This window comes from Trichomycterus rosablanca, chromosome 25 (assembly GCF_030014385.1).
Source record: "Trichomycterus rosablanca isolate fTriRos1 chromosome 25, fTriRos1.hap1, whole genome shotgun sequence".
NCBI lineage: Eukaryota > Metazoa > Chordata > Actinopteri > Siluriformes > Trichomycteridae > Trichomycterus > Trichomycterus rosablanca.
Window position 1 is genome coordinate 18,225,886 of NC_086012.1, and position 25,551 is coordinate 18,251,436.

At 45.7% G+C, this 25,551-nt stretch overlaps 1 protein-coding gene across 3 annotated transcripts in view; it reads right to left on the reverse strand.

Moving 5' to 3' along the window:
* Positions 1-17,833, reverse strand: part of pbx1a (pre-B-cell leukemia homeobox 1a) — a 58,186-nt gene extending 40,353 nt beyond the window's left edge. For all 3 annotated transcript variants that reach the window (XM_062987367.1, XM_062987366.1, XM_062987368.1), the window contains exons 1-2: positions 17,262-17,833; positions 16,211-16,284 (exon numbers count right to left, since the gene is read on the reverse strand). In XM_062987367.1, coding sequence (XP_062843437.1) covers positions 16,211-16,284; positions 17,262-17,464 — 277 coding nt within the window. In that variant the 5' untranslated portion in view covers positions 17,465-17,833. The remainder of the gene's footprint in view (positions 1-16,210; positions 16,285-17,261) is intronic.
* Between the last annotated feature and the right edge of the window lie 7,718 nt (positions 17,834-25,551).

A 25,551-nucleotide genomic window follows, 5' to 3' on the forward strand; every position in this document is an offset into this window, starting at 1 on the left:
GGTTGTTTATCCTGTAAGGAACAGAACCATCAGAGACTGCAGTCGTCAGACAGAGTGTGTAAGAAGTGAAGATTTCAGTGCACCAGCACACCGGCCCGGGCTTTTAACGCAGGACCGGAGAATCAGAGTCGTCGCAGCAGAAGCGCTAAAGCGTGAACACATGCGGCTCTGGCTGCCCGCGGCGATGATGAACGCCATTATTTCCTCATTAGAGCTCAACCGCGACGTTATAATGATCTTTCGGCATCGTTCCGATCCGTCGCACGCCGAACGCCTGCTGGTGAAGCCAGCGAGGGGGCGGAGCATCACCTGGTCCTGGTGCTTATGCAAACGAGGACGGGGCGGAGCCGGAGCGGCGGATAGCGCGGCGTCGGTGCGGCGTCTAATTAACATAATTACAGAAACAACTGGTGTTCGGCATGAGAGAGGTAAACAGGAGGAGAGGAGGAGAGAGAGGGGGGGGATGGGAGAGACGAGAAAAGGAAATTCAGAGAATCAGAGATTAAGGAAGGATGGGGAGATGAGAGAGAGAGAGACAGACAGAGAGAGAGCCAGACAGAGAGAGAGACAGACAGACCCGCCCCACCATGTTTAAAGAGCTTCGCTTGCCGAGCCAAGTAAAATCGCCATTATTTTTAATGAATCCCTAATTAAAATATATTACTGCACAGATTTTGCAAATCTCTCTTAATATGTAAATGAGTCGGGGTGAGAGACGCTCGCATATCATTAATTAATGCGCCGCATTCTTCCACACTTAATGAGCCACAAGCTGCACACGCCAAAAATAAAACAACACACAGCAGCAACACGGCAGATATAAAACGCCGAAATGATGCGAAGTGACTCCAGATCGCTGGAAATCGTTCGGATCCTGAATCCCACGCAGAGGATTCATAATGAAATACGTGAGGACGAGACGTTATTATACATTATAAACTTTATATTACTGAGCACAGAACCAGCCGAGTTTACAACAACGACTGTATAAATATAACAGTTAATAACATTTAAATAGATGTAATAACATCACCGGTATTTAAACCAAAGTTCTGCACACGGTCACGGACACTAGGAGATAAAGATCGACCACCTTCATACCTACACACCGACCGTTTGACGAGGGCCCAATTGTGACGGCTAGACGACCGGGTCAGAGCATTTCCAAAAGTGCAGCTCTTGTGGGGTGTGTCCCGGTCTGCAGTGGTCAGTATCTACCAAAAGTGCTCCAAAGAAGGAACAGTGGTAAACCGGCGACGGGGTCATGGGCGGCCAAGGCTCATTCATGCCCAGACGAGCTCCTGTAGCTCAGACTGCTGAAGAAGTTCATGCTGGTTCTGATAGGAAGGTGTCAGAATACACAGAGCAGCACAGTTTGTTGTGTGCAGAGCTGCAGACCAGTCAGGGTGACCATGCTGACCCCTGTCCACCACCGAAAGCACCAACAATGGGCACGTGAGCATCGGAACTGGACCACGGAGCGATGGAAGAAGGTGGCCTGGTCTGATGAATCACGGCCGGGTGCGTGTGCGTCGCTTACCTGGGGAACACACGGCACCAGGATGCATTATGGGAAGAAGGCGAGCGGGCGGAGGCGGTGTGATGCTCTGGGCGACGTTCTGCTGGGAGACCTCGGGTCCTGCCGTCCACGTGGACGTTACTCGGACACGTAGCTCCTACCTGAGCATCGTTACAGACCATGTTCACCCTCTCATGGAGACGCTTCCCTGATGGCAGGCAGGATGAAGCTCCCTGCCACAAAGCTAAAATGCTTCAGGAACGCTTTGAGGAGCACAACGACCAGTTTGAGGTGTCGACTCGGCCTCCAGATTCCCCAGACCTCCCTCCGACCCAGCGTCTGTGGGACGTGCTGGACAAACGAGTCAAAAGGCTCCACCTCACAGCTTACAGGAGTTAAAGGATCTGCTGCTCACATCTTGGTGTCAGATACCACAGCACACCTTCAGGGGTCTAGTGGAGTCCATGCCTTGACGGGTCAGGGCTGTTTTGGCAGCAAAAGGTGTACGTTGCTGATGCTAATTTAATGCAGAGATACAGCCTGTACAGCGTGGTAGTTTATGTGAGGACATCACACGCTCATCCATTTACCCTTGCACCAACATCAGCGGGGCAGTTTAGAGCAGCCTGCCCACCTCCTCTTTACTTTTGGGAGGTGGAAAGAAAAGTGGGGTGCCCGGAGGAAATCTACAAGGACACAGAGGTGAGAAGAAAGCCCGGGTACGAAGCGTGAGAGCAGCGTGACCTCCCTGTATAACCAGCACTTTACAGAGCTTATATAACTGATATAGCTTTATATTATTTACATTAGAACCCAGAGCTGATGGAGGCAAAACCATATTGTTTTAAATTCATACACCTATTGTCTATCTGCCTCTCATTTCTGCCTAGTTTCCTCTCTCTCTCTCTCTCTCTCTCTCCGGCCCTCCCTCGCTCCTCCCAAACCTCCGAAGTCATTACTGAGTGTGTGTGTGCGTGTGTGTGAGAGAGACCCTGCGGTTATTCGGATAATGAATTCTGTCTAGTTTCCTCCACACCTCGCTCCCTATACTCTTATAAAAATGTAAGGTGGGATGTGTGTGTGTGTGTGTGTGTGTGTGTGTGCGCGCGCGGTGTGTGTGTGGTGTCTCTGTCGACGAACCCCATGAGCGGCACTAGATTTAAAACATCCGTACGTGTTAAATTAAAAAAGTTTTCCTAAAATACACCTTTATTACTTACATTTTACTTATTACAATCCTTCACACAGCAGCACCCACTCACACACCCTCTTACTTAACAGCTGGGATCATTTAGAAAAGCAAATCCACTTCCTGGCATGTTTCTGGGTGACAGTAGCCCACATGGACACACACAGAACAGACATCACTCCTCACAGACAGTGACCAGAAGCCAGGATTAGATCCAGGTCCTCAGCACAGACGCTGACTGGTTGATTTGCACTGGTTACGGAAGGCGGAAGGAACTGGGTGCCTTACTGGTCGTCACAACTTGACTCTCTTTTTGTTTTTGTTTAATTTGCCCTCATTTATGTGCACGAGGAGGAGGAGGAGGAGGGCGGTTCGTGGGCTCCCCAAAACATGACGTGTGATCTGCGTGTCCTAACGTGAGTGCCAGTTCAATATAGAGCAAAATATTTAGTACAGGTATACATCCACAAACATCGTTTCCACAAACGCTGATTCTGACCTTATGGCGGTTTGGGTTAACAAAAGTTGGGAAAAATAAGATAAAAAAATAAAGATAAAATCTAGCAAAACATGTCTAAAAACAGTAAGTGCTTAATTAGATGAAATAAATGTTAAAGTATATAAAACGCTAAAGCCTTATTGTCTTATTTACATGACGTTCGGTCCCCATGGTAGCAGCGCCGGTTCATCACAGTTTATTCAAACCTGTGTTTGTGTAGGTGTGATTTACTGGTGCGCTGGTGCGACTAAGCGTCATGCCATAATGCCAGAAAATACGCCGGCTACGCGCCCAGGTGGTGCACATCAGCGCCGAGATTCTAAACTCCTCGGTTTGAATCTTAGCGTCGCCAACTGGCGGGCAAAATTGGCAGTGCCTGCGGCAGACACGTTACTGCCGAGGGCGGGATGACCGGACTATTTGGGTGGGATCTTCACATGCTGTGTAAAGACCCTGATTAGCAGATAATGGCGCCTGTACAGGGTACATGGGTGGAAAAAGGGTTCCTCTAAGGAGGCGTGAGCAGCAATGTAGGGAATATAGGGCAATCAGGGATCCCCCAGCAGGGGGAGACAAACCGACTACGATAAACTGGGAGAAAATGGAAGAAGACACATAAATAAATAGGAAAAAAAGAAGATACGGCGACTACAATAAAACACCATGAAAAGGGTTAAACCGTCACCACCACCAGCTTGTGCTTTTGGCTCGAGTCGGACGACGGTACGACGATAATAAGTTCCTGATATGGCGCAGATTTTAGCCCACGTCAGAGATGATGCTCCAGCGATGAAGAACACCGTCATCAACCAGAAAAGTGAATAAAAGATCAATTAGAATGTACTGATCTATGTATCTGTGTATTAGCTACGTTATGGGGTTAATTATAGAGGTTTACAGGGCGTCCAGGTCCAGGATTTACCGATGCTGTTTCTCTTTCACTCAGAGCACCGAGAAGAAACTTTGTGGAGTAAAAGGATGGTAAAAGAGATTAAGACGCTTTTTGTCTGATCCCTCAGACTGAGGTGTCAATCAGAGCGGCGTGGAGCCGAGAGTTATTTCCAGGCGGTGAGAGAGAGGGCGCCGCGCTCGTTAATCACGCCGTTTAACACCGGCTCGTAAATCCTCCCCGCTCTGATTGCAGGAGAACTTTTATAATCATCCCTCGTTAATGTTAATGGGCTCTAAAAGGAGGAGTTCAGCCAAAAATAAAGCGTACGCTCTCGGTTCTCCTCTCGGTTCTCCTCTCGCTGCCAGTCATCAACGACCACCCGTCTGATGCACTATCAAAACGGCTCCACCCCACCGAGACATCCGAAGCTGTCCTGTGGTATCTGGTACCAGGATGTTATAAGCAGGTGGATCGTCCTACAGTCCATCCTGGTCTTCATATGGATCATATCTGCTGCTTTCAAAACATAAACTACAAGGAGCCATAACATTAAAACCACCTCCTTGTTTCTACACTCACTGTCCATGTTATCAGCTCCACTTACCATATAGAAGCACTCTGTAGTTCTACAATTACTGACTGTAGTCCATCTGTTTCACCCTGTTCTTCAATGGTCAGGACCCCCACAGGACCACCACAGAGCAGGTATTATTTAGGTGGTGGATGATTCTCAGCACTGCAGTGACACTGACATGGTGGTGGTGTGTTAGTGTGTGTTGTGCTGGTATGAGTGGATCAGACACAGCAGCGCTGCTGGAGTTTTTAAACACCTCAGCGTCACTGCTGGACCGAGAATCGTCCACCGACCAAAAAACATCCAGCCGACAGCGCCCCGTGGGCAGCGTCCTGTGCCCACCGATGAAGGTCTAGAAGATGAGCGACTCAAACAGCAGCAATAGATGAGCGATCGTCTCTGACTTTACATCTACAAGGTGGACCGACTAGGTAGGAGCGTCTGATAGAGTGGACAGTGAGTGGACACGGCGTTTAAAAACTCCAGCAGCGCTGCTGTGTCCGATCCACTCATACCAGCACAACACACACTAACACACCACCACCATGTCATAAATAATACCTGCTCTGTGGGGGTCCTGACCATTGAAGAACAGGGTGAAACAGATGGACTACAGTCAGTAATTGTAGAACTACAAAGTGCTTCTATATGGTAAGTGGAGCTGATAACATGGACAGTGAGAGTAGGAACACTGATCAGTGTATGTGTACGTTTCCCAGCAGTTTGCATATTGTGTGTGTGTGTGTGTGTGTGTGTGTGTGTGTGTGTGTGTGTCAGACGTACACTATATACGGCCACTAAGTACTCAGCGTGCCGCGCCACACATTTGAAACGGCCCATTTAGCAGGCACCGAGCTCATCTGCATATTTCGGGCGAGCTCGGTGATGGATGAAGACGGATGGCGCGGGATCCACCTCGCCCAAATAAGCCTTATATCAAAGGTTAAACGGAACGCGGCGCATTAACCCGCCCGGTTTCACGCCGACACCGCCGCCGACACTATCGATTCATCAATAGCGGCTTATCGCCGAGAGGGAGACGGGAACGACGGAAATTGGACGGAGACGAGTGATGAAGACGGATGATGTTGCCGGGACACGGCGTCCGTACCGGACGTCCAGAGACGCAAACCTGAGCAGCCGGCACTGTACAAACCCGACAGGAAACTAACTCTACATCAAAGCATTTATCGTATGTTGTACCACCGCTTTATACTGGTCAGGGTCGCGGTGGGTCTGATTCACTAGGTGTGAGGCAGGAATCACACACACACACACACACACACACACACACAGAGTAATTCCTAGCAGCTCTAGTTGACCTGAGTGCAAGTCTTTGAATTTGTGGAAGGAAACCGGAGCACCCGGAGGAAATCCATGTGAATGCAGAGAACATACAAAACTCCACACAGAAAGAACCCAACTGCTTTATACTGGTCAGGGGCGCGGTGGGTCTGATTCACTGGACGAAAGGCACACACACACACACACACACACACACTTAGCTCCAATTGTCCTGAGTGCATGTCTTTAAACTTATGGAAGGAAACTCGAGCACCCATGGGAGCGCACGGAGAACATACAAAACTCCACACAGAAAGCACCCTTTTATCAGGGGCCCAGCATTGTGACCTCCACTATCAAACTATATTTTTTTACCAATCAGGCTGTCTTTGAACTTGGGAGGAAACCCACGTGAGCGTGGGGAGAACATGCAAAACTCCACACAGAACGGACCTGATTAATTGGACGAAAGGCAGGAATCACAGACACACACACACACACACACACTTAGGGCGATTCCTAGTAGCTCTACTTGACCTGACTGTATGTCTTTACCCCCGTGAGCACAGGGAGAACATACAAAACTCCACACTGAAAGGATCCTGGTCAGGGTCGCGGTGGGTCTGAATTATTGAGCGAATAACACACACACACACACACACACACACACACTTACAGTAATTCTTAGTAGCTCTAGTTGACCTGAGTGCAAGTCCTTGAACTTGTGGAAGGAAACTGGAGCATCCGGAGGAAACCCACAAGAGCACAGGGAGAACATACAAAACTCCACACAGAAAGCACCCTTATATCAGGGGCCCAGCATTGTGACCTCCACTATCTAACTATATTTTTACCAATTAAGCTCTCAATTTTGTATTCATTCTTTCATTGTATGTTTTACCCCCGCTGTATCCTGGTCAGGGTCGCAGTGGGTCTGATTCATTGGGCGAAAAGGCTGGAATCACACACACACACAAACAAACACAAAAACACTTTTCCTAGTAGCTCCAATTATCCTGAGTGCATGTCTTTGAACTTATGGGAGGAAACCAGAGCACCTGGAGGAAACCCACGTGAGCACAGGGAGAACATACAAAACTCTATAGAGAAAGGACCCATATTTCAGGGGCCCAGCATTGTGACCTTTGAATTTTCTCCATTCATTTACACAAAAAATGAAAAGTAAAACAGCAGGACTGATCCTTTGTGTGGGAAAACAATACAACCAAAAACAGTCCCCTAGTCCCAATACACAAGGAGCAGAAGCAGGCCCAGATGTTAGCAGCTGGATGTGTGTATGTAGGACAGGGCAGCGGAGTGCTGATTACACACCACACACAAAAAACACTGAAAAGTCATTAAGAGAGGAACAATTGAAGTTAACTGTGCAGAACTAACACTGCCAAAGGCAAACCAGAGGAATAACAGAGGACACACACACACACACACACACACACACACACACACACACACACACACTACATGAGCAAACAATCAATTAGCTAAAGGTTGTAATTCTGTCTCAAGGTTAACGGCAGTTCGGCTAAAAAACCCTGAGACAAAAACGCTGGTGTACCGATTCATCACCACGTACACCAGGAGAGTCCGTATGAACTTCGCTCTCTTATTATTATTATTATTATTATTATTATCTCTACAGGTGACGTATGTTTATACAGGACTCAGTGCGACATCCCGGGTCATTGGTCAGACAGAAGGGGTGTCCCAATACTTCTGTCCATATAGTGTATCTAAACCCTCATATACAGCTGATTTGGTTTGTTCTTGTAGTACAATTAAGGTACTGGACTAGTAATCGAAAGGTTGCTGTTTCAAGCCCCACCACTGCCAGACATTATTTAGAACCTGGAGCATTAGCACTGCATTTATAATGACGTGGTAATAACACAGTAGTATGAGTGTATCAGGTGCAGCAGTGTTGTTGGGACCTTACAATAAACACCTTATTGTCAATCTTCCCTTGATCCAAACTGTCCCTACAGTGCATAAGGGCAGTGAGAGCTCAGCGGTCAAGGTGCAGGACTGGTAATCAAAAGGTTGGTGGTTTGAGCCCTACATCTGCCAGGGTGCCACTGCTGGGTCCTTGAGCGAGGCCCTTAAGCCTCAATCGCTTGTAATGTATACGTACGTTTGTACAGGTAAATATGACCAGGACTCAGTGCGACATCCCGGGTCATTGGTCAGACAGCATGGAGACAGTCAGTATCAAACTCTCTCATGATTGAGCACAATAATATGATCTGAAGTGTCCAGTAATGGTCAGCTGAGTGGTCAGTCCTGATCGGTATGGTGCTGGAGTAAAAAGATATGGCCTCTTTTGAGCCATAAAGAGAAGAATAGGAGGAGAAAGCGCTCGCTGAAGGTCAGTCAGTGGACCGAGAGAAGTGTTTTATCGACCTGGAGGGATACGAGCGGGGGGAGAGATTTCAGGAAGCTTTTAAGAAATAAAAGCAAGTTTTATATTCATGTACAATTCGGTCATGTTCTGCTCATTTATTTTAGACTTCTGTTATGCCCCTTTGATAGAGAATTCTGAAGATTAATGGATGCGCCGAAGTACCCGCTGGAAACACACGTGAACACAGGGAGAACATGTCAAACCAGACTCGTCCTTATGTGTGGCACCAGGATAATCTAATAATCATGACACGCCTGCATGGACTGAAGCACATCACACCGTTTATTATTACTATTATTATTATTATTATATCCAAACGCTGTTATTATTACTTCACACCTTTAGGTCAAACGACACAAGTCCTGAATGAATAATCAAATGGTTTATTTTACACCCATAAAAGCCAGAAGGTGTGAAATCTGGTGCGTGTGCATGAGTGTGTGTGTGTGTGGTTTCAGACTGACAGTCTTCCTAAGCTGCTGCGATGGCTGGTCATTAATCTTGGTCCGGTTAAAGTAGCGTATATTAATTTGTGTCATTTTTTACTCGCTTGGTGTGAGTGTGTGAGTGTAAACGTGTGTGTGTGTGTGTGTGTGTGTGGTTGTTTTATATAAACGCTGACACTCCTGCGGTCAGAAGCATACAGCGTGACATGACGGGAACACTAAAGCTCCGAGAGGCGCTGCATAATGAACCGTGGGGGTTTGATACGGCGACCGAGGAAATCTTTACATTTAAGAGAAATAAAGAAAATGAATGAAGTGGAAATGTGGTGGAAGTGTGTGTGTGTGTGTGTGTGTGTGTGTGTGTGTGTGTGTGTGTGTAGTAATGTGCTACCACACTTAAAGGTGGCGGTATACACTAAAGTATATAATAATAATGAATGTATAGCAATAAAATTGGACATTTTTATGGACAGGAGATTTTCGAGTTTACGGCTGAAACACATGAATTTAAAATTATAAGGGGTGTCCCAATACTTTTGACCACATAGTGTACCCATACAGCCGATTTGCTTTGTTTTTGTAGTACAATTAAGGTACTGAACTGGTAATCGGAAGGTTGCTGGTTCGAGCCCCACATGCCAGGGTGCCACTGTTGGGTCCCTGAGCGAGGCCCTTAAGCCTCAATCGCTTGCAATGTATACGATCACAGTGTCTGCTATTACGACAATTACAACCAAATACAATTCAAGTAATTGAGGGTTTAGGATTAGGGGCCTTGCTCAGGGGCCCAGCAGTGGCAACCTGGTGGTGGGGCTTGAACCAGCAACCTTGTGATTACTAGTCCACCACTGAGCTGCCTCTGCACTTATGTTCTGTCGGGACAGTTTTGGATCGCGGGAGGATTGACAGTTAGGTGTTTAGACATCCCAACAACACTGCTGCACCTGATACACCCATACTACTGTGTTATCACCATTTTAGTGATATCAGTATCATCGTGCTATGAACGGTCCAGCTTCTAAATAATATCTGGTCAGTCAGGCTGGTGATGAGGTAAAGTGCACACCTCTGGATGTTAACAGAGCTACAGTCAGTGATTGTATCATCAAAAAGTGTATCAATCTGGTAGGTGATCATAAAAACGTTCAGTGAATGAACACACATGACGGATGAAAGATTGTGAAGTGGTGAATATAAAGATCAGAATCTGTGTGTGTGTGTGTGTGTGTGTGTGTGTGTGTGTGTGTGTGTGTGTGCACCACTGACTTTGCCGTTTAGCCCAGGACTTCACCGAGGAAACGACATTATCTGCAAAACCTTTTACTGTAATTTCGTTGTTGTTTTTTTTTTAGCTTCGCTCCCCTCCGTCAGACAGAAGCCGTTTTTCCAGCGATGAGGGAGCTGATATAGTTTTACTGTAATGGTTCTGAATGTGATATTACTGCACCACAGATCGAACAGAGCTCTGAAAGCTCTGAATCACACACACACTATGTATTTTATGTATTTATTATTGTCATTAGGATTGTAACGTCGTGTTTTACACTTTGGTTCCATATTCATGACAGGACAGGTCGTTACTGCTTACACAAGATTCATCAGATCAATTTAGGATCTCCAGGTCACCTCACTTGCACGTCACGGGGAGAACATGCGAACTCCGCGCAGAAAGGACCCGGAGCGCTCCACCTGGGGATCGAACCCGGGACCTTCTTGCTGTGAGGCGACGGTGCTACCCGCCGAGCCACCGTGCCGTCCAACTGTGATCATGTGGGGTTTGTGATATGTATTAATTTTATTTATTATAGGCTTATTATAGGCTTCAGTGGGGACAATGTTAGCTCAGTGGGTAAGGTACTGGACTAGTGATCAGAAGGTTGCAGGTTCAAGCCTCACTACTGTCAGGATGCCACTGTTAGGCTCTTGAGCAAGGCCCGTAACCCTTAACTGAAGGATTAAAACCTTTTATTAATACAATAAATTCACTCTAATTTATATTATTTATCTATAAAGAAGCAAAACACCCTGAAAAACGTTTAAAAGACGTCGAACGATCTGCTAAATGACCACAAGTATGTGGACACCTGACTATGAGCTTGTTGGACATCATTGCAAACCCGTACACATGCATACAGAGTGTCTTCACTCTACTGGGAAGATTTTGGACTGTGCCTGGGAGGAATTTGTGTCTAACTGGTCGAACAAGCATTAAACAGTGAGATACCGATGTTGGACAGGAAGGTCTGGCTAGCAACCAACGTTCCTATTCATTCCATAGGTGTTCCAAACCAAACCTGATGACCCATGTGATGGATCTGCCCCTGTCCAGGGTGTTCCTGCCTTGCGCCCGGTGTTTCCCTGAGAGACTGATACACACCCGCACTGCCAGCGTATCACTTATTCCGCCCGATCTACACCGGCACATACAGCGGGAATAAGAATCGCTGCCGCTCGCAGACGCCGAACTCTACATCAGGATTTATATTTCTACTTCCAGGTCGTTCCAGGAGTTCCGGTGGTTGTTATTGACTGCTGGTTTCGCCCACGTGCGCGTCCCATTCCGCTATCAGTGCTAATTACAGCCTCCCACCTCCGTTATACACTTCTGTAATTAGGCTCTTAAAACATGATTAACACGTCTCAATTACGCCAGTCATCATTTGCATAATTTATGAGGCGTTCTAATTGCGCGCGGGTCCGGACTCCAGGCTGAGCGATCGCACCAACGCGCAAAGGGAATCATTACGCCGCTGTCGAGGCGCGTCCGAGTCACGCACTATTAGCGGTGAGGGTCTGAGCGCCGGAAAACATTCGTGTTGTGCTACGTGTAAATGCTGTACTGCAGGGATTCTGAGGTACGGTGCCGGGAGAACGTATTAAACTCCTTATAGCACAAGTCCTGGGTCCTGAGGTGAGGAGAGAGTGAATAAGTGTCTGATATCTTGTATTTGACACTCTGTCCACTGTGTATTTCATTCCGTTCAAGGTTGCTGTGAGTCCAGTTCCACCGGGAAACACTAAGAGTAACGTAGGAATACCCTGAACAGGGTGCCAATCCATCACAGGGCTTTACAGACACCCGGTTTTACTAATTTGAGCCCCTTCATGAGTTTATTTTGGGACCAGAATGAACACACAGCAACTCAGAACAGTGATCCATTTCCTTCCTAATAGGGGGGAAGCCAAACCAGCCCTATTTACATGGATGCAAAGAAGTCAGGGGCTCTAGTAAACCATAATAAATAAAGAATTAAATTGTATGTATACTTCTGAGCCAACGGATCTTCAGAAAACACACAATATAATTATTTATAGACAAAGTGTTATAATTATTTAGTCACTGATTAGCTTTGACTGGAATCCAAACACATACATACATACACATATACATATATACATATATACATATATACATATATACATGTGTACATGCCTTCTGAGAGCGAGTGTAAATTCCTTTAACTGTTTATATCCCTGTCAGGACCCATAAATACAAAAAAAGACAACAATAAACCCGACAGAAGCGACGGGGACAGAATGAGAATCAGAGGTGTGCACTTTGCACATTTGCAGTAAATGTCACAGAGGAGGTTCAAGCCATTTTCTCAGCGTGTGTGTGTGTGTGTGTGTGTGTGTGTGCGCAGTGTGAAATTACACCACTGCATTAAACAGAGAGGGAAGCGAGCTCATTCCGAAGCCGAGACGGTGCTGCTGCTGACTACGCTGAGCACATTTTACATTAACATTCGCTTCACACGCACAGGAAAACGAAACGCCGGGCCGGGCGCTCTCACGGCCCCTCGTACGGCTAATGTGTTCGATAAATAAAACGCCGTCCAAAGAAATATGGTGATTTTTCCAGACAACCGTAAAATATTAGTGAGACATTTTGAGTTCTGTCAAAAGCAGTTGGAACGAAATTCGGTGTAAACAAGGCGTCTGAGGCACCACAGCATGGATACCCATAAAAATTGATAATTAGCTGTCATATTAATATTTGCCTTTAATTATGTGAAGCTTTGTTGCACAAAAACATGCCAATCTTGTTTTTACTTGTAGAGCTCTGTCGTCTACGACCACCTTTGATGTTAGCACGACGATAAGTTTGAGATGAAGTCTCACACTAAGGTAGAAGCATAATCGAGACCCACAAACACGTCTACAACAAACAAAGTGTGTTTTCTGACAGATACAAATCCCATCTGTACAAGCTTCGGTGTTTACCGATCACGGTCCACATTCAATACAAAACATCGCTTTCTTACCTACAAAGCTCTTTGTAATCTTGCCCCTCATTGATATAGTCTCAAATACGGTCCGGGACGTACCAATAGATCCTCAAGGACCAGCCTTCTATCTAACAAAGCTTTCTATACCGAAGTTTCAACTCAGTCAGTCAGGGCCAGGTCATTTGTAGCACTTTTCCACCAAAAGAACCCTGGTCCTGGTTCTCGAACCGGTTCTGTTCGGGTGTTTTGTAGAGACCCGACCTTCGTTTCCACCAGTTTTTGGGACCAAGCCTGCGTCATCGACGGTGGGCGTTACACAACGGAAGTAAAGAGTAACATGACGGTGGAGCGTGTAGATTATCTGTGGGGATTTGTGCTGTTGTTACAGATGTTCGTTTCTGTGCAAAAAGCATGGATCAGGATGACGTGTTTGTCGCAGTCGTGGTTTTCTTTAGTTCTTTGACGTGAGAAGCGTTTTGCGCTTCACTCTCACCGCGACCCTCGGCACTGATAACCGGCTCGAGCACTAAAACATCACCAAAGTTCCACGACACGAACATCAGTTCAAAATCAAGTTCGCGAACCGGAATGGAGCTGGAACTAACAAATTCTGGAACTCACTACAACAAAACCTACAGAGCATCACAACACTCGAGTCTTTAAAACTGCAGCTAAACATCCAGAATTTCACAACGTCCCATCCACCTAATTCTGAACACGGTCATTTATAAAGTGTCCTTGAGCTTGAAAAATGCACTATTTAAATTAAACATATTATTATTATTATTATTATTATCATTAAAGCAGAGTGAAACTGATCCTTTCATTTATCCTTCTGCTACTGTTTTGTATTTTTCACTGCATTCAGTTCAATTTAGTTCAATTACAATAGCACCTTGTCTTAAACCTGTTCTCCAGAGATTCAGATCCAAAACCTACCAAGATATCAGCAGAACAAACCTAAATCTTACAAGAAATAAACCTTAAGAGGACCGGGACTCAATGCCTTGGCTCAGACGTGCTCGAATCGGACGTGAACAGTTAAAAAACACATGAAATACGCCGTGTTTTCAGTCTGACTGAAGCCACATTTGTATGCGGTTTGAAATCTAGACGCGCGTCGGTCAGATCAGATTCCGTTTGGCTTCTACATCATTTAGCGCCGGAGCTTTCTGACACTGGAGATTCGCCGCGCACATGCCGACTACATTCACGACCTCGATTAGACCCTGCGCTGGTATGCAAAACACAGTCCGCTGAGGAGAATCCATGTTGTTCAAAATGCAGTACCGTACCAGGACAGGACGCCGATCGATCAGATCAGACTGAGCCGACCGTGTGTGTGTATGTACATGCCCGACCAGCCAGTATACACTAATCAGCCATAACATTAAAACCACCTTCCCATTTTATCAGCTCCACTTACCATACAGAAGCACTTTGTAGTTCTACAATTACTGACTGTAGTCCATCTGCTTTCACCCTGTTCTTCAACGGTCGGGACCCCCACAGGACCACCACAGAGCAGGTATTATTTAGGTGGTGGATGATTCTCAGCACTGCAGTGACACTGACATGGTGCTGGTGTGTTAGTGTGTGTTGTGCTGGTATGAGTGGATCAGAGTGGATTTCAGTGCTGAGAATGATCCACCACCCAAATAATACCTGCTCTGTGGGGGTCCCGACCATTGAAGAACAGGGTGAAAGCAGACAGACTACAGTCAGTAATTGTAGAACTACAAAGTGCTACTATATGGCAAGTGGAGCTGATAACATGTACAGTGAGGTGGTTGTAATGTTATGGCTGATCAGTGATTATATGACTATATGCTCCTGATGCTGTGTAACTAGATCATAACAGCAGGACTTATCGGGTCTGTATTTATGCTTCACCATGGCGTAATTAAATCAGTTTTAATTACTCTAAAAGGAATGCTTTAATGGGTACAGTGCACAAAGGTTTTAATTCATTAAACCTGACTACATGAACGCGAGGTCATATTCGGTTCTATTCCGATCTAACCGACTCACTGATCTTAGCGATTTTCAATTCTTACATTTCCAACCCCAGACATTCCGTCCTGCGTAATTCAAAACACACCACCGCCTTTACAGGGTGCATTTCTTCGCTCCGCGGGCTGCAGTGAATTATGGGAAGGAAAGGGGAAAAGACGGAGAAAAAAAGAACCAGGACGGCGTCCAAGAGTCACTTTGTTGTTCATGTTGGAAACGAACTCTGAATGAACCCGGTTCAAAAGAAGAAAACAGCCATAACTCTTACACTCCTCAATGTACTCCGACGAGCACTGACCGGGGGGGGGGGGGGGGGGGGGGGTATTAAAGAATGTTAGAAAGTTAAAACATAAAGAAGATGTTTTAAAAGAGGCTACGCAGGTTAAATGGAATTAATTATAGTACTGTATACACATGTATGAGCTAACTGTACGGCCAGATATGGTTGCTGCTGGGAGGATGTGATGCCTGAAGTGGTTTGAATGAGTGTTTTGAGAACGAAACGGCTCCTGCACAACATCTGTGGTACCGAAAATGCAGGATAGGGAGCAGAACGAGAACTAGAGACTAGCTGCAAGGATGGAACCTACAAAACACCACGCAATGTGCACCAGTGTGATTAAAGTCTGAACAACACAGGAGACGGTAACCCCAATATTGTAAAACTGCAGGTTACAATACGGTAATTATTAACACATTCATGTTCACTGCTGTGGCCTGTTTATTAGAGCTTTTCTATTGTTTACATTTTTGAAGTACAGCAGTGAAATACTGTGGCGGCTGGTACAACAGGTCCTTTACAGGTGCTTTCACCCACCTAAATTGCCCACTGTGTGAATTTTTAAGTGTTTTTCTGCCCTGTCTGACCCCAGACCCACTTCAACCCAACCAGGATTAAGTGATTTATAAAGGAACTAATAAATAAATAAATACACCCTGCACATCTCTGAGCCACAATTAACCATAAACTCTTTTCAGAAGTGTGAAAGGAGTTTAATATTTTTCTAATCCTGCATTTGACATCGACAGGTTCCTACAAGTCAGCAGTCTGATCCACGCTCACTTCGGCGCCCGATACTAAGCGCACCGGCGCTGTGTTTATGCAGCCCCGCAACCCTGCGGCCCCGTAACACAGCCAGGACTCACCTGTCTTCTCTTTAATTTCACACAGCACGTTGAACAGGGCCGGTTTCATCCGGTGACAGTTCAGAGCATGTTTCCTACAGGACAAACATTAACAAATATTAATCATTCCATAAGCATGAGTTGTCAAATTCATTACTGTGCCTCTTTATGCCTCCCTGTGCCGGTCAAGGGTGGTGGACCGATTTTCAGCACCACAATGACAAGAGTGTAGCAGGTGCAGCAGTGTTATTGGGATTTTTAAATTCTGTTTAAGTGTACTGGTCTCTTTATTAGGAACACACAGTGGACAGTTTTTCTGATCAAGGGACGCTGTGTTTTTTTGTTGCTTCTCCTTGTTTTTAAATGAATGCACACAAACAAGAAACGTTCCACAAAATACTGGCATGTTTTATTGTCTCAGTGCATCAACTTTTGCACAAACTGACACTGAGTTCATTGCAAAAATTGATCAAACTGCTGGGAATTGTTGTGCAGTGCATGCAGTCACTTTATAAAGCTCTATAAAATGCAATATTTTTCTCTTACGCTTATCATAAATGAGACAAAAAGTCAGAGAAAAGTGGATTAGAGACAACATTGTGCCTTTATCTGAGAGGAAAATTATTAAACATTAAACATTATTTTCCTAGACTATCTAGTTGTCTTGGATCTACACTGATCATTGACTGGGGGCAGAATGTAATGTAATTGATCCAGTGTTATCTTTTTTTATTTTTATATATATAAATATATTTCTTAAAAATAAAACATACTTCTAAATATTTCTAAGTTTCTTTAAGAAATATTATTAATATTATTAGTATGTATAAAATACCTGAACTGACACTTTTTCTAACTTGGGGCTCATTTCAAATCAATCTACACTTGTATACCTAGTGCACTCCGTGTAGGGCAAATTAACCTATAATATGACAATACACGTAGTGCACAGGTATAGGGAGTGAACCCCGATTTGATACACGACCTGAAGTTTTTGACCTGTTTTGGCGTTGTCATTCAAAATAGCTGATGCTTTTCTGTTGACAGTCAATTTAAAGAGACTGAAACTCACCTGGCCTGCGCTTCATCAAGACTCTGGTCCGTTATGGTCATTATTTGTTGTAAAATGTCTCCGATGTCCTGCTTTCTGGAGTCTCCGTCGCTCCCCGGGACGGAATCCGCGGGGCGGTGAGTGAGGCCCGGGTGACCGACCAAGCCCAAGCCCAAGCCCAAGCCCACCCCGGGTGGGTGCATCAACCGGGGCTGCTCCTCCATCCTCTCACTTTTTGTAATGTCTTCTAGATGTCTTAGCTGGTTGATTTATCCCTTTATATGTATATTTACTTTGTTTTATGTGTTTGGTTTTCTTCCACCGCTCGCTTCTTCACTGATATGAAATATAAAATATAGAGAAAGAGGCGGGAAAAACTGCGCTCGCGCGCTGACAGTTGACGGTTTTCTCCTCAGAGCTGAAATCTGATCCTGAAGCTGCCCGAGTCTCCGTTTTTATTCGCTCAAAGCCGGGCACAACCAAGGAAAAACAAGTTCACACACACGCGGTGGAGGAGAATTCCCCGTTTTTAGCGACGTTCAAGCGAAAAGTCCGGGTTCGTGTCGGGTTTCGAGGGCTGTCAGAACTGCAGTGCTCCTGTAGCTGAGTGGAAAAGTGGAGCGCGCTGCTTTTGTTCCGTTAGTGACACATACACAAGCTCGAGCCCCGCCCCCCGTCGTGTGATTGGACGAGAGCGGCGTTTAGATCACGCCCACACGTGTCAGTCACGTTTAGAGCTGCGTTACAGAGGCTGAGCTGTCAATCATATTCTCACTGGAATCATCCTGCCTGTCACTGTCCACAGTCAAGCAAGCTCACAGCCTCACAGCCTCATTTATTGCCCATGTAATCAGCACAATCCTTGTGTCCCTTTTCCAGTTGCATTTTAAATGCATGAGCTCACATTAAGTGCTTGTTTACATTGTTAAGTGAACCGTACTGTACCTAGGTACTCATCCTAAATTTGGGTACCTTCTTGACCAGGGACCAAGCGTACCGGAGCATCCGTATGGGTGGAACAAGTAAAACTGAACAACAATGATAGCTCACATGCAATCATCACAGACTAAAAAAATTAAACAATATAGTAACATTCCTGTAGTTTTTGTTGTTGTTGTTGTTTATAGCTATCATGGTGTATTTGCTCTTAGTGTCTAGTAGAAAATGCCATCTTTAGCCAACATCATGCATTTTTCATGGCAACAATGGCACATTAGGTCCAATATTGGATTTGGATGTGTACCATACTGAATCATAGAGGACGGAGTATCAGTGCCCGTGCAGAATTTGGTTACCCATCTTTGCCAGGAGCCGAACGTACCAAAGCGGACGTATGTGATTGTTAAAATGCAGTCGTCACAGAATCACCACAGAAGCACCATGCTGCAAACCCGAGTGCAACCGGTTTTATTTACTCCACTGGTGCGAAATAATAATACAATTTTATAATTAAATTTACTGAGAAATAAAGATGGTTCGTCAAGAGAAAAGTGCTGAAAAAGGAGCATTACTTCTTTAATTCTTTTATATTACAATTTAGTCATTTCCAATTCCCGACTGTGAATACTCTGCCGCTTGCACAACACCCGATCTGATCAAGGAGAGCCGGACCACCACATCCCCCCTCTGACAGACACATGTTCGGTCCATGGCCACTTCTATTCACCTGCCAGCATTGGGTTTACACAACCACACAGAGCTAGCTCACACTCACGCAGGCCGCTGGACCAGTCCCAAAGATAGCATTTAGCAGCGGCAGCGGGAAGAGACCCCATCCGGCCTTCCCTCCCTTAAATATGATCAGTTGTGTTTGTGTGGATGCCCGGCCACGTCGGTGGTTCTGTTGGGATTCAGACTTTTGGCAAGTGTCTCAATGCTGTAATGTTATTGATTTTATATGTTTAAGTTTATACTCAAATATATATTTGTTTATATTTGTAATAGGAAAAGACACAACGTGTGCACATGTGAAGTGGATATTTGCACTAGAAGTTGATTAAATAACAACATTTTAAGTATTTTAATACTTGTTTCCCTCCATCACAGTACACCGAAGATAAAACGTCAGTGACAGCAGTTAACCGCTCTCTATCATGACTATAACATTAAGGTCGGGTCTGATTAGTGCACACGACGCGACACGATCCATCCCGTCCAGGAAATGGTGGCCTTTCTTGTGTCAGACGTAGGGTTAAGTCAATCTATTGGCATTCTCATTAGGGTTAATCACCGGGGTGCTGGTTAGCGTCATACGCCGGAGCGCGTCGCTCCTGTGCTTTAACATTTAAAAGCGCTGGAGTGGATTGGACGTGTAACCTGGTTTCGAACGACCCGAACTTTCATCATCATGTCCTGTCAGTGACAGTGACCAAAGCCCTGTTCAGGTCAGATTAGTTTATGGGGTTTGGGAAGGAGGGGTGTCGTCTTTGTACTCTGGAGGGCGACTTTCTTTGTGTTGTTTTTTATACGAATTCAGACGTTAGCATCATATGCAACATGGTGAACCTGTAGATGTTGTCACTTCTTTAATTAATCTGTTAGATCCACTTTGGATACATACTAACAGTGGCCTTCAGATCTATTTATCTCCATTGGGATGAATTGGAAAGCCGCTTGTGAGCCAGGCCTTCTTATATATCATAAATATCAGTGCTTGACCTTATAAATGCTCTTTGAATGAATCTGGGGGGTCACATGGAGCTTAGCATGGCTCTCCGTACACTGACAGGTGATAAGAAGCGGCGGCAGATTGGACACATAATGTGTCAATGTGTACGTTCTGCACAGCTGCAGGTACTTGGGTTCAGTCCTCTCCTCTGTGTGTTCCACCCATGTCTGTGAGGGTTTCCAAGGTCCTCCAAGTTTCAAAGGACAGTGGATGTCAGTAGATGGATTGACGGCTCTAAATCGCCCCAAGGGGGAAGTGTGTTTACGGGTGAGCATGTGGTACCATGAGATGGGCGTCCAGGGTGTATTCAAGCCCTGGTTCCTCGAGGTGAGCTGCACCTAAAGACCTTAAGAATCTGTAGTCAGGACCACCTCTGTTCTTCTCAAGTCCACAAATAGCCGAGAGTCAAAACCAGATCTAAAGGGGGTCGAGGGATTCGTCCACACGGACGTTTTTGGCATCCGTCAGAAGCGCACTGCTTTGTGGGCAGAATTTATTTCTACGCATGGCTGGAAAATTTGCAACCCAAACTGCCGGGCGCGGGTCAGGAATGCACCCCGGACGGTGCCGGTCCATCTCAGGCCACCGCACACTCATACCTGACCTGGCTTACTGACACCCTGGGATATTTATAGAGCCGCCAATCTATCTTCTGACGTGTCTTTCTACGGTGGGAGGAACTCAGACACGAGGGGAACAAAGAAAACCCACACAGACGTGGGTAAAATGTGCCAAACTTTTCACAAGCGGCGACGGGAGGCGAGGACGGAACCCACGTCCATCCGGAACCCGGAGACGTGTGGCATACAGACGGCGAGTTTGATTGTGATCTGTACTGGACATGCGTGAAGAAAATAAGAGCAGCTTGTTCAGGGAACGGTCGCTGCAGTCGGACTGCTAACCCTGCGCGGAATAACGATATTAGCACGAAGCAGAAAGCGCCCTCGGCTCGGTTTCTCCGATCTTAATTGGCGGCGGAGAGAATGACGACGGGAGGTCATGAATGAGATTTCTGCATGTACAAACATCTCATCTGCATGCCGAGAAGCGCCACGCCAGCTAATTGAATCAGCGCAGTTCGGAAAACGGCCCTGTCCGTGATTCCGGAGCGACCCGACGTCCAATCACAATTCCCGGCGTGGAAAGCGTGCGGGGTGAATTTTGAGCAGAGCGCATTTCCTCTCCCATCAGCACTTCTGGAGTCCCGGCGGTGCAGGAGCTCGTCGCGGCTCGCGCAGGAACGCGGAGGAGAAAACGCTCACCCGCCTCGCTGGCGTTTATGCTAGCTCATCTAAATCGGCTTTTCTAATAATGTCTGATCTGCATTCGCTCACATCAGACACGCCGGTGTATTACAGCGCTACAGACACATTTCTCTAAATGATTCTAGAAATGATTTAAAATAAATCCTCCTCTCTCTCGGTCTCTCTCTCTCTTTCTGTATCACTGCAGGTCTCTCGACCATCCGTGTTTATTTTATTTCATTGATGTGACATAAATTAGGGATTTTATTATTAAAGAAATGCTGAGAGTGAGTTTAATATCACATACGCTGAAATAAAAGTCTATTATCTATATTGAAAAACACAAGATTAAACAAAGAAATCAAAACTAATAAGCTGGAATAAAACATTCGCTCGTGTGTACGATCAGCTCTGGAAATATTGGCACCCTCGGTAAAGAATAAAGAAAACTATAACTACTGTATAATTAGCTTAATTTTAAAATATGACAGACATATGTCTTTCATTGCTGTGATTTTCACTCACTCACTCACTTTCTTGACTGCTTATCCAATTAGGGTCACAGGGGGATAGGCTCCAGCACCGGAGCCTATCCCAGCTTTTCAATGGGCGCAAGGCACACAGTAACACCCTGGATGGGTGACTGCTGGCCTTTTTTAGGAAGGTTTGAGAAGAGTGACGACTGCTGAAATCAAGCCTGATAGGACCAAAAGTATGTGGACGCCTGAGCACAACAGGATTTTGGAGTCTGCTTGTGGAAATTTGTGCCCATGTAGGAGAAGGAAGCATGTGTGAGGTCAGACACTGAGGAACGTCCTGTACCTGTAGCCATTTTTAAGCAACGTGAATCTGTGAACCACCTAAAATTCAGGTCTCCCATGAATCAGAACATTCTGCTGGTGACTCTGTTTACAGTCAAGCAAGCTTTACATCACCACAGCCTCAGAGGCTTTTGTGTTCCAAGTTTCTGCTCCAAAATTAGAACCTTAAAGGCTGACTGAAATGTGTTGGTCATCACATAGATGCAACTAAAGAGGGTTAAAAAATGTAAAAGCTTTATCTCAGCGCTGCTATTGGTCGGTAGGCATCCAGTCCGACATGATTGGCTGTGTCTGAGGGGGGGGGGGGGGGGTTGTTGAAGCCCAGCTTTTGATTGGTGTCTTGTCCAGGGTGTTCCTGCCATGTGCCCACTAGTTTCCGGTGAAACTGGCCCCACAGCGACCCTGACCAGGATAAAGCGGCTGATGAAAGTGAAATGAAATAATGTAATGCTGTAATTAAAGTACCTGCTGTGTTCATGTGAGGAGGAGAGATGGAACACTGCAAACACTCCTGCATCAGCACCATCCTTCAGCCGGGGGGTGGGGATGGGGGCGTCTGAGGGTTTCGGGGACCCGTTTACACCAGCGTGGTTTATAGCGATGATCTGAAGATTTCAGCTGTATTTGGTATAGAATGCAGGCAGGAGCTGCAGGACGCAGGGTGAAGGTGATTCTCGTGCGTCTGAGCTCCAACCTGAGATCCAGGAATTAAACTTTAATCCGGTTAGGAACGGACCGCGGGGGGGGCTGTCGATTCAGCACTTCACTCGCCGTACCGGAGAATTCGCGCTTATTCTATACACACACACACACTGGGTTCTTTCAGGCTTCCTGTTATATAAAGGAAATTAAATGCTTCCGACTCGGCAGCAACAGTTTAGGGAAGGGCCTGTCCTGTTCAAACAAGAAGAAAAGCTCGATTTAAAGAAGCTCCAGTGTCCTGCACAGAGCCCTGACCTCAGCCCCACTCAACAGCTCTGGGATGAACCGGAACCATTGCTCTCACTGTAGTTCGGTGGAGTCCCAATGCCCTAAAAAGTACTTTCTCAGTTTCTGACCTTTCCCCAGTGTTACTGCAGGAAATCCTAAGGTGGCTGCTTGACTTATTTTCGGAACAGTTTTTTTGAAAGGTTTGAGAAGAGTGACGGCTGCTGAAATCAAGCCTGGCTGTGTTTAATTAGCCAAACTGGTTCAATCTGTTTTTCTTTGGGTGGAATTATGTTTTCTTCAATGACATGAGAGTGACAGATATGCAGTGGATTCAACAGTTAGTCACATTAAGATTTGTGTCCTTCTGCGTTGCCATTTTGGCCGGCAGAGGGGGCACTGAGGTGTAGATCAGGGTTTTTCAAACCAAAAAAGCAACAACAAAAAAATGGGTTGCAGACAAAAAATTATATAAGTAAATAAACAGAATTAAAAAAAAAGAATTTTAACAGACACTTGAAGACAAAATTAACTTTGTAAACGGACGCTCCCTTGTTGAGGCTTTACGTTACATCTTGTAAACCACAGTGGGACCAGATTGCCACCAATTTAATCACCGAAGCTTATTTTGATTTGTGTTTTATTTTGATGCGTCGTTTGTGTTCCCTGGGTCGTGGTAAAAATCATGGACAAAATGAGTGAGTTGCAGGTGTAGATGATCGATGTGTCGGTCTCTTTTGATTGACGATCACATGTTAATTGGCTCCAGGTGGACGCTCTTCTACATATCACGGTTTCTCTCTCTCACACTCACCAGCTTCTTCACTGGCACACTGGCATTTCTCAGAAACGGTGATCCTGAGCTGCTTTCTTTGGTCCGGTCATTCCCAGCATGCCAGTGCAGCATTCTTTAGCTTTCTGGGAACTCACCACCCTAGGAAAGTGGACTGCCCAAGAGCCCCTTTTTTGAAGCAAACCCCAACCGCAAAGCCACGTTATGCACTGGGTGCCCCAGTTGTTGGGGTCAGGGTTCGGCTGGCGTCTACTTCTCCGTTCTGCTCTGTCCCTGTTCTGTCCACTTTCTCTATTGCAGCTGCTGATGTTTTTTGTGTTTTATTATTACATTTTTTATTATTTATCTGATTATCCACTTTTCTGTGTGACGGTCCAGTCTCAGTGTGCTTCTATCTTGGATTATAGGTTTATTATTTGCACTTTGGTTCTATTCCCATTCGTGCAGGTGTGTGAATTCGCCTCAAGCTTCAGTCCCGAGGCAAATCCAGCCCTGTTATACAAAGGGCTATCAAAAAAATAAGGGGGGGGGGGGTACATTTTTACAAAACTGCAAACACCAAAACGAGATCCTATGAGTCTCACTGGTGAAACTGAAGTGCCACGCCCTCCGTGTGAATCGTTACAGTCGGCGTGGACGATTATCTGGCCGAGGGGCGACAGGAACCTGTCAGAGAGCATTCTCATTTACTGCTGCGGGGTGAGAAGAGCGAGAGAGGATGTGGATGCGTCCGGACGGCCATTCAGCATCTGCTTCACACACACACACACACACACACACAGAAAGGCCACTCAGTCACTAGAGATGCACTATCTGCTGATCCAGCACTTTAAACCAGACTCACTCAGACACGCCCGCTAGATTTCAGCCAAAATGAAAAAGCAATGAGGACACGCTGAGTTTATATTACATTCACTCATTCATGCATTACTATGATCAGGGTCACGGTGGGTCCAGTCCCCTCTTACATTTCCTGAAAGCACTTTCTGCATAGTAGAATTACACACAATCCATCTTAGAGCAAAACACATTCACTCACTCACTCATTCACTCACACACTCATTCACTTTGTCATATACTCAGGCGCTCACATCTAGGACTGATCCACAGCCAACCCACCCTCTGCATGTTTTCTGCACAAAGGTTAAAGAAAACCAGATTAAAGGAAAGAACATGCAAAACTCCCTACAGACAGTGACTGGAGGCAAGGATCAAACCCTCATGGTCAGGGACCCATGGCATACTGTGGCACCCACTCTACCAGCTGCACCACCTTCAACAACATCAAGCTAAAAAGAACATGGACATCTGAACATCACTGTGTAATCAGGTGCTGTGCAGCTTCACCCAGCTTCATCTAAAATATGCTTCATGAATTCAGAGAACACGTTTCCACCACTCAAGAGTCCAGTGGTGATGTGCTTTACACCTGCCTAGCACATGTTAGAGCTGCTCAGTCATGAAAACCCGATCTGTGAAGCTCTAGTTGAACCTGAGTGTGGTGGTGGGAGGGGATGGTAGGGGTTTATAATAATGACCGACCATGGTTTTGGAATTGGATGTTCAGCCAGCTCAAGGTGTCCACATACTTTTGTTCATACAGTGTATTTTTGGCTATGTAGAAGGGACCTGGACCGCTCTACCTGGGAATCGAACCAAGAATTTTTGTGCTGCCCACTGAGCCACCTTGCCGCCCCAAATCTTGTCCTCAATCCGTGACCAGGTTATGATTTCGTTTTTTTGAGCGGGGGTCTGATCTTGATCCTCCTTGATCTTCATTATTCTATTTATTATAATTTTATTTTTATTACTTTTAATGTTGTTTAAGTAAAGAGTAGTTAAACTGTCTCTCTCTCTC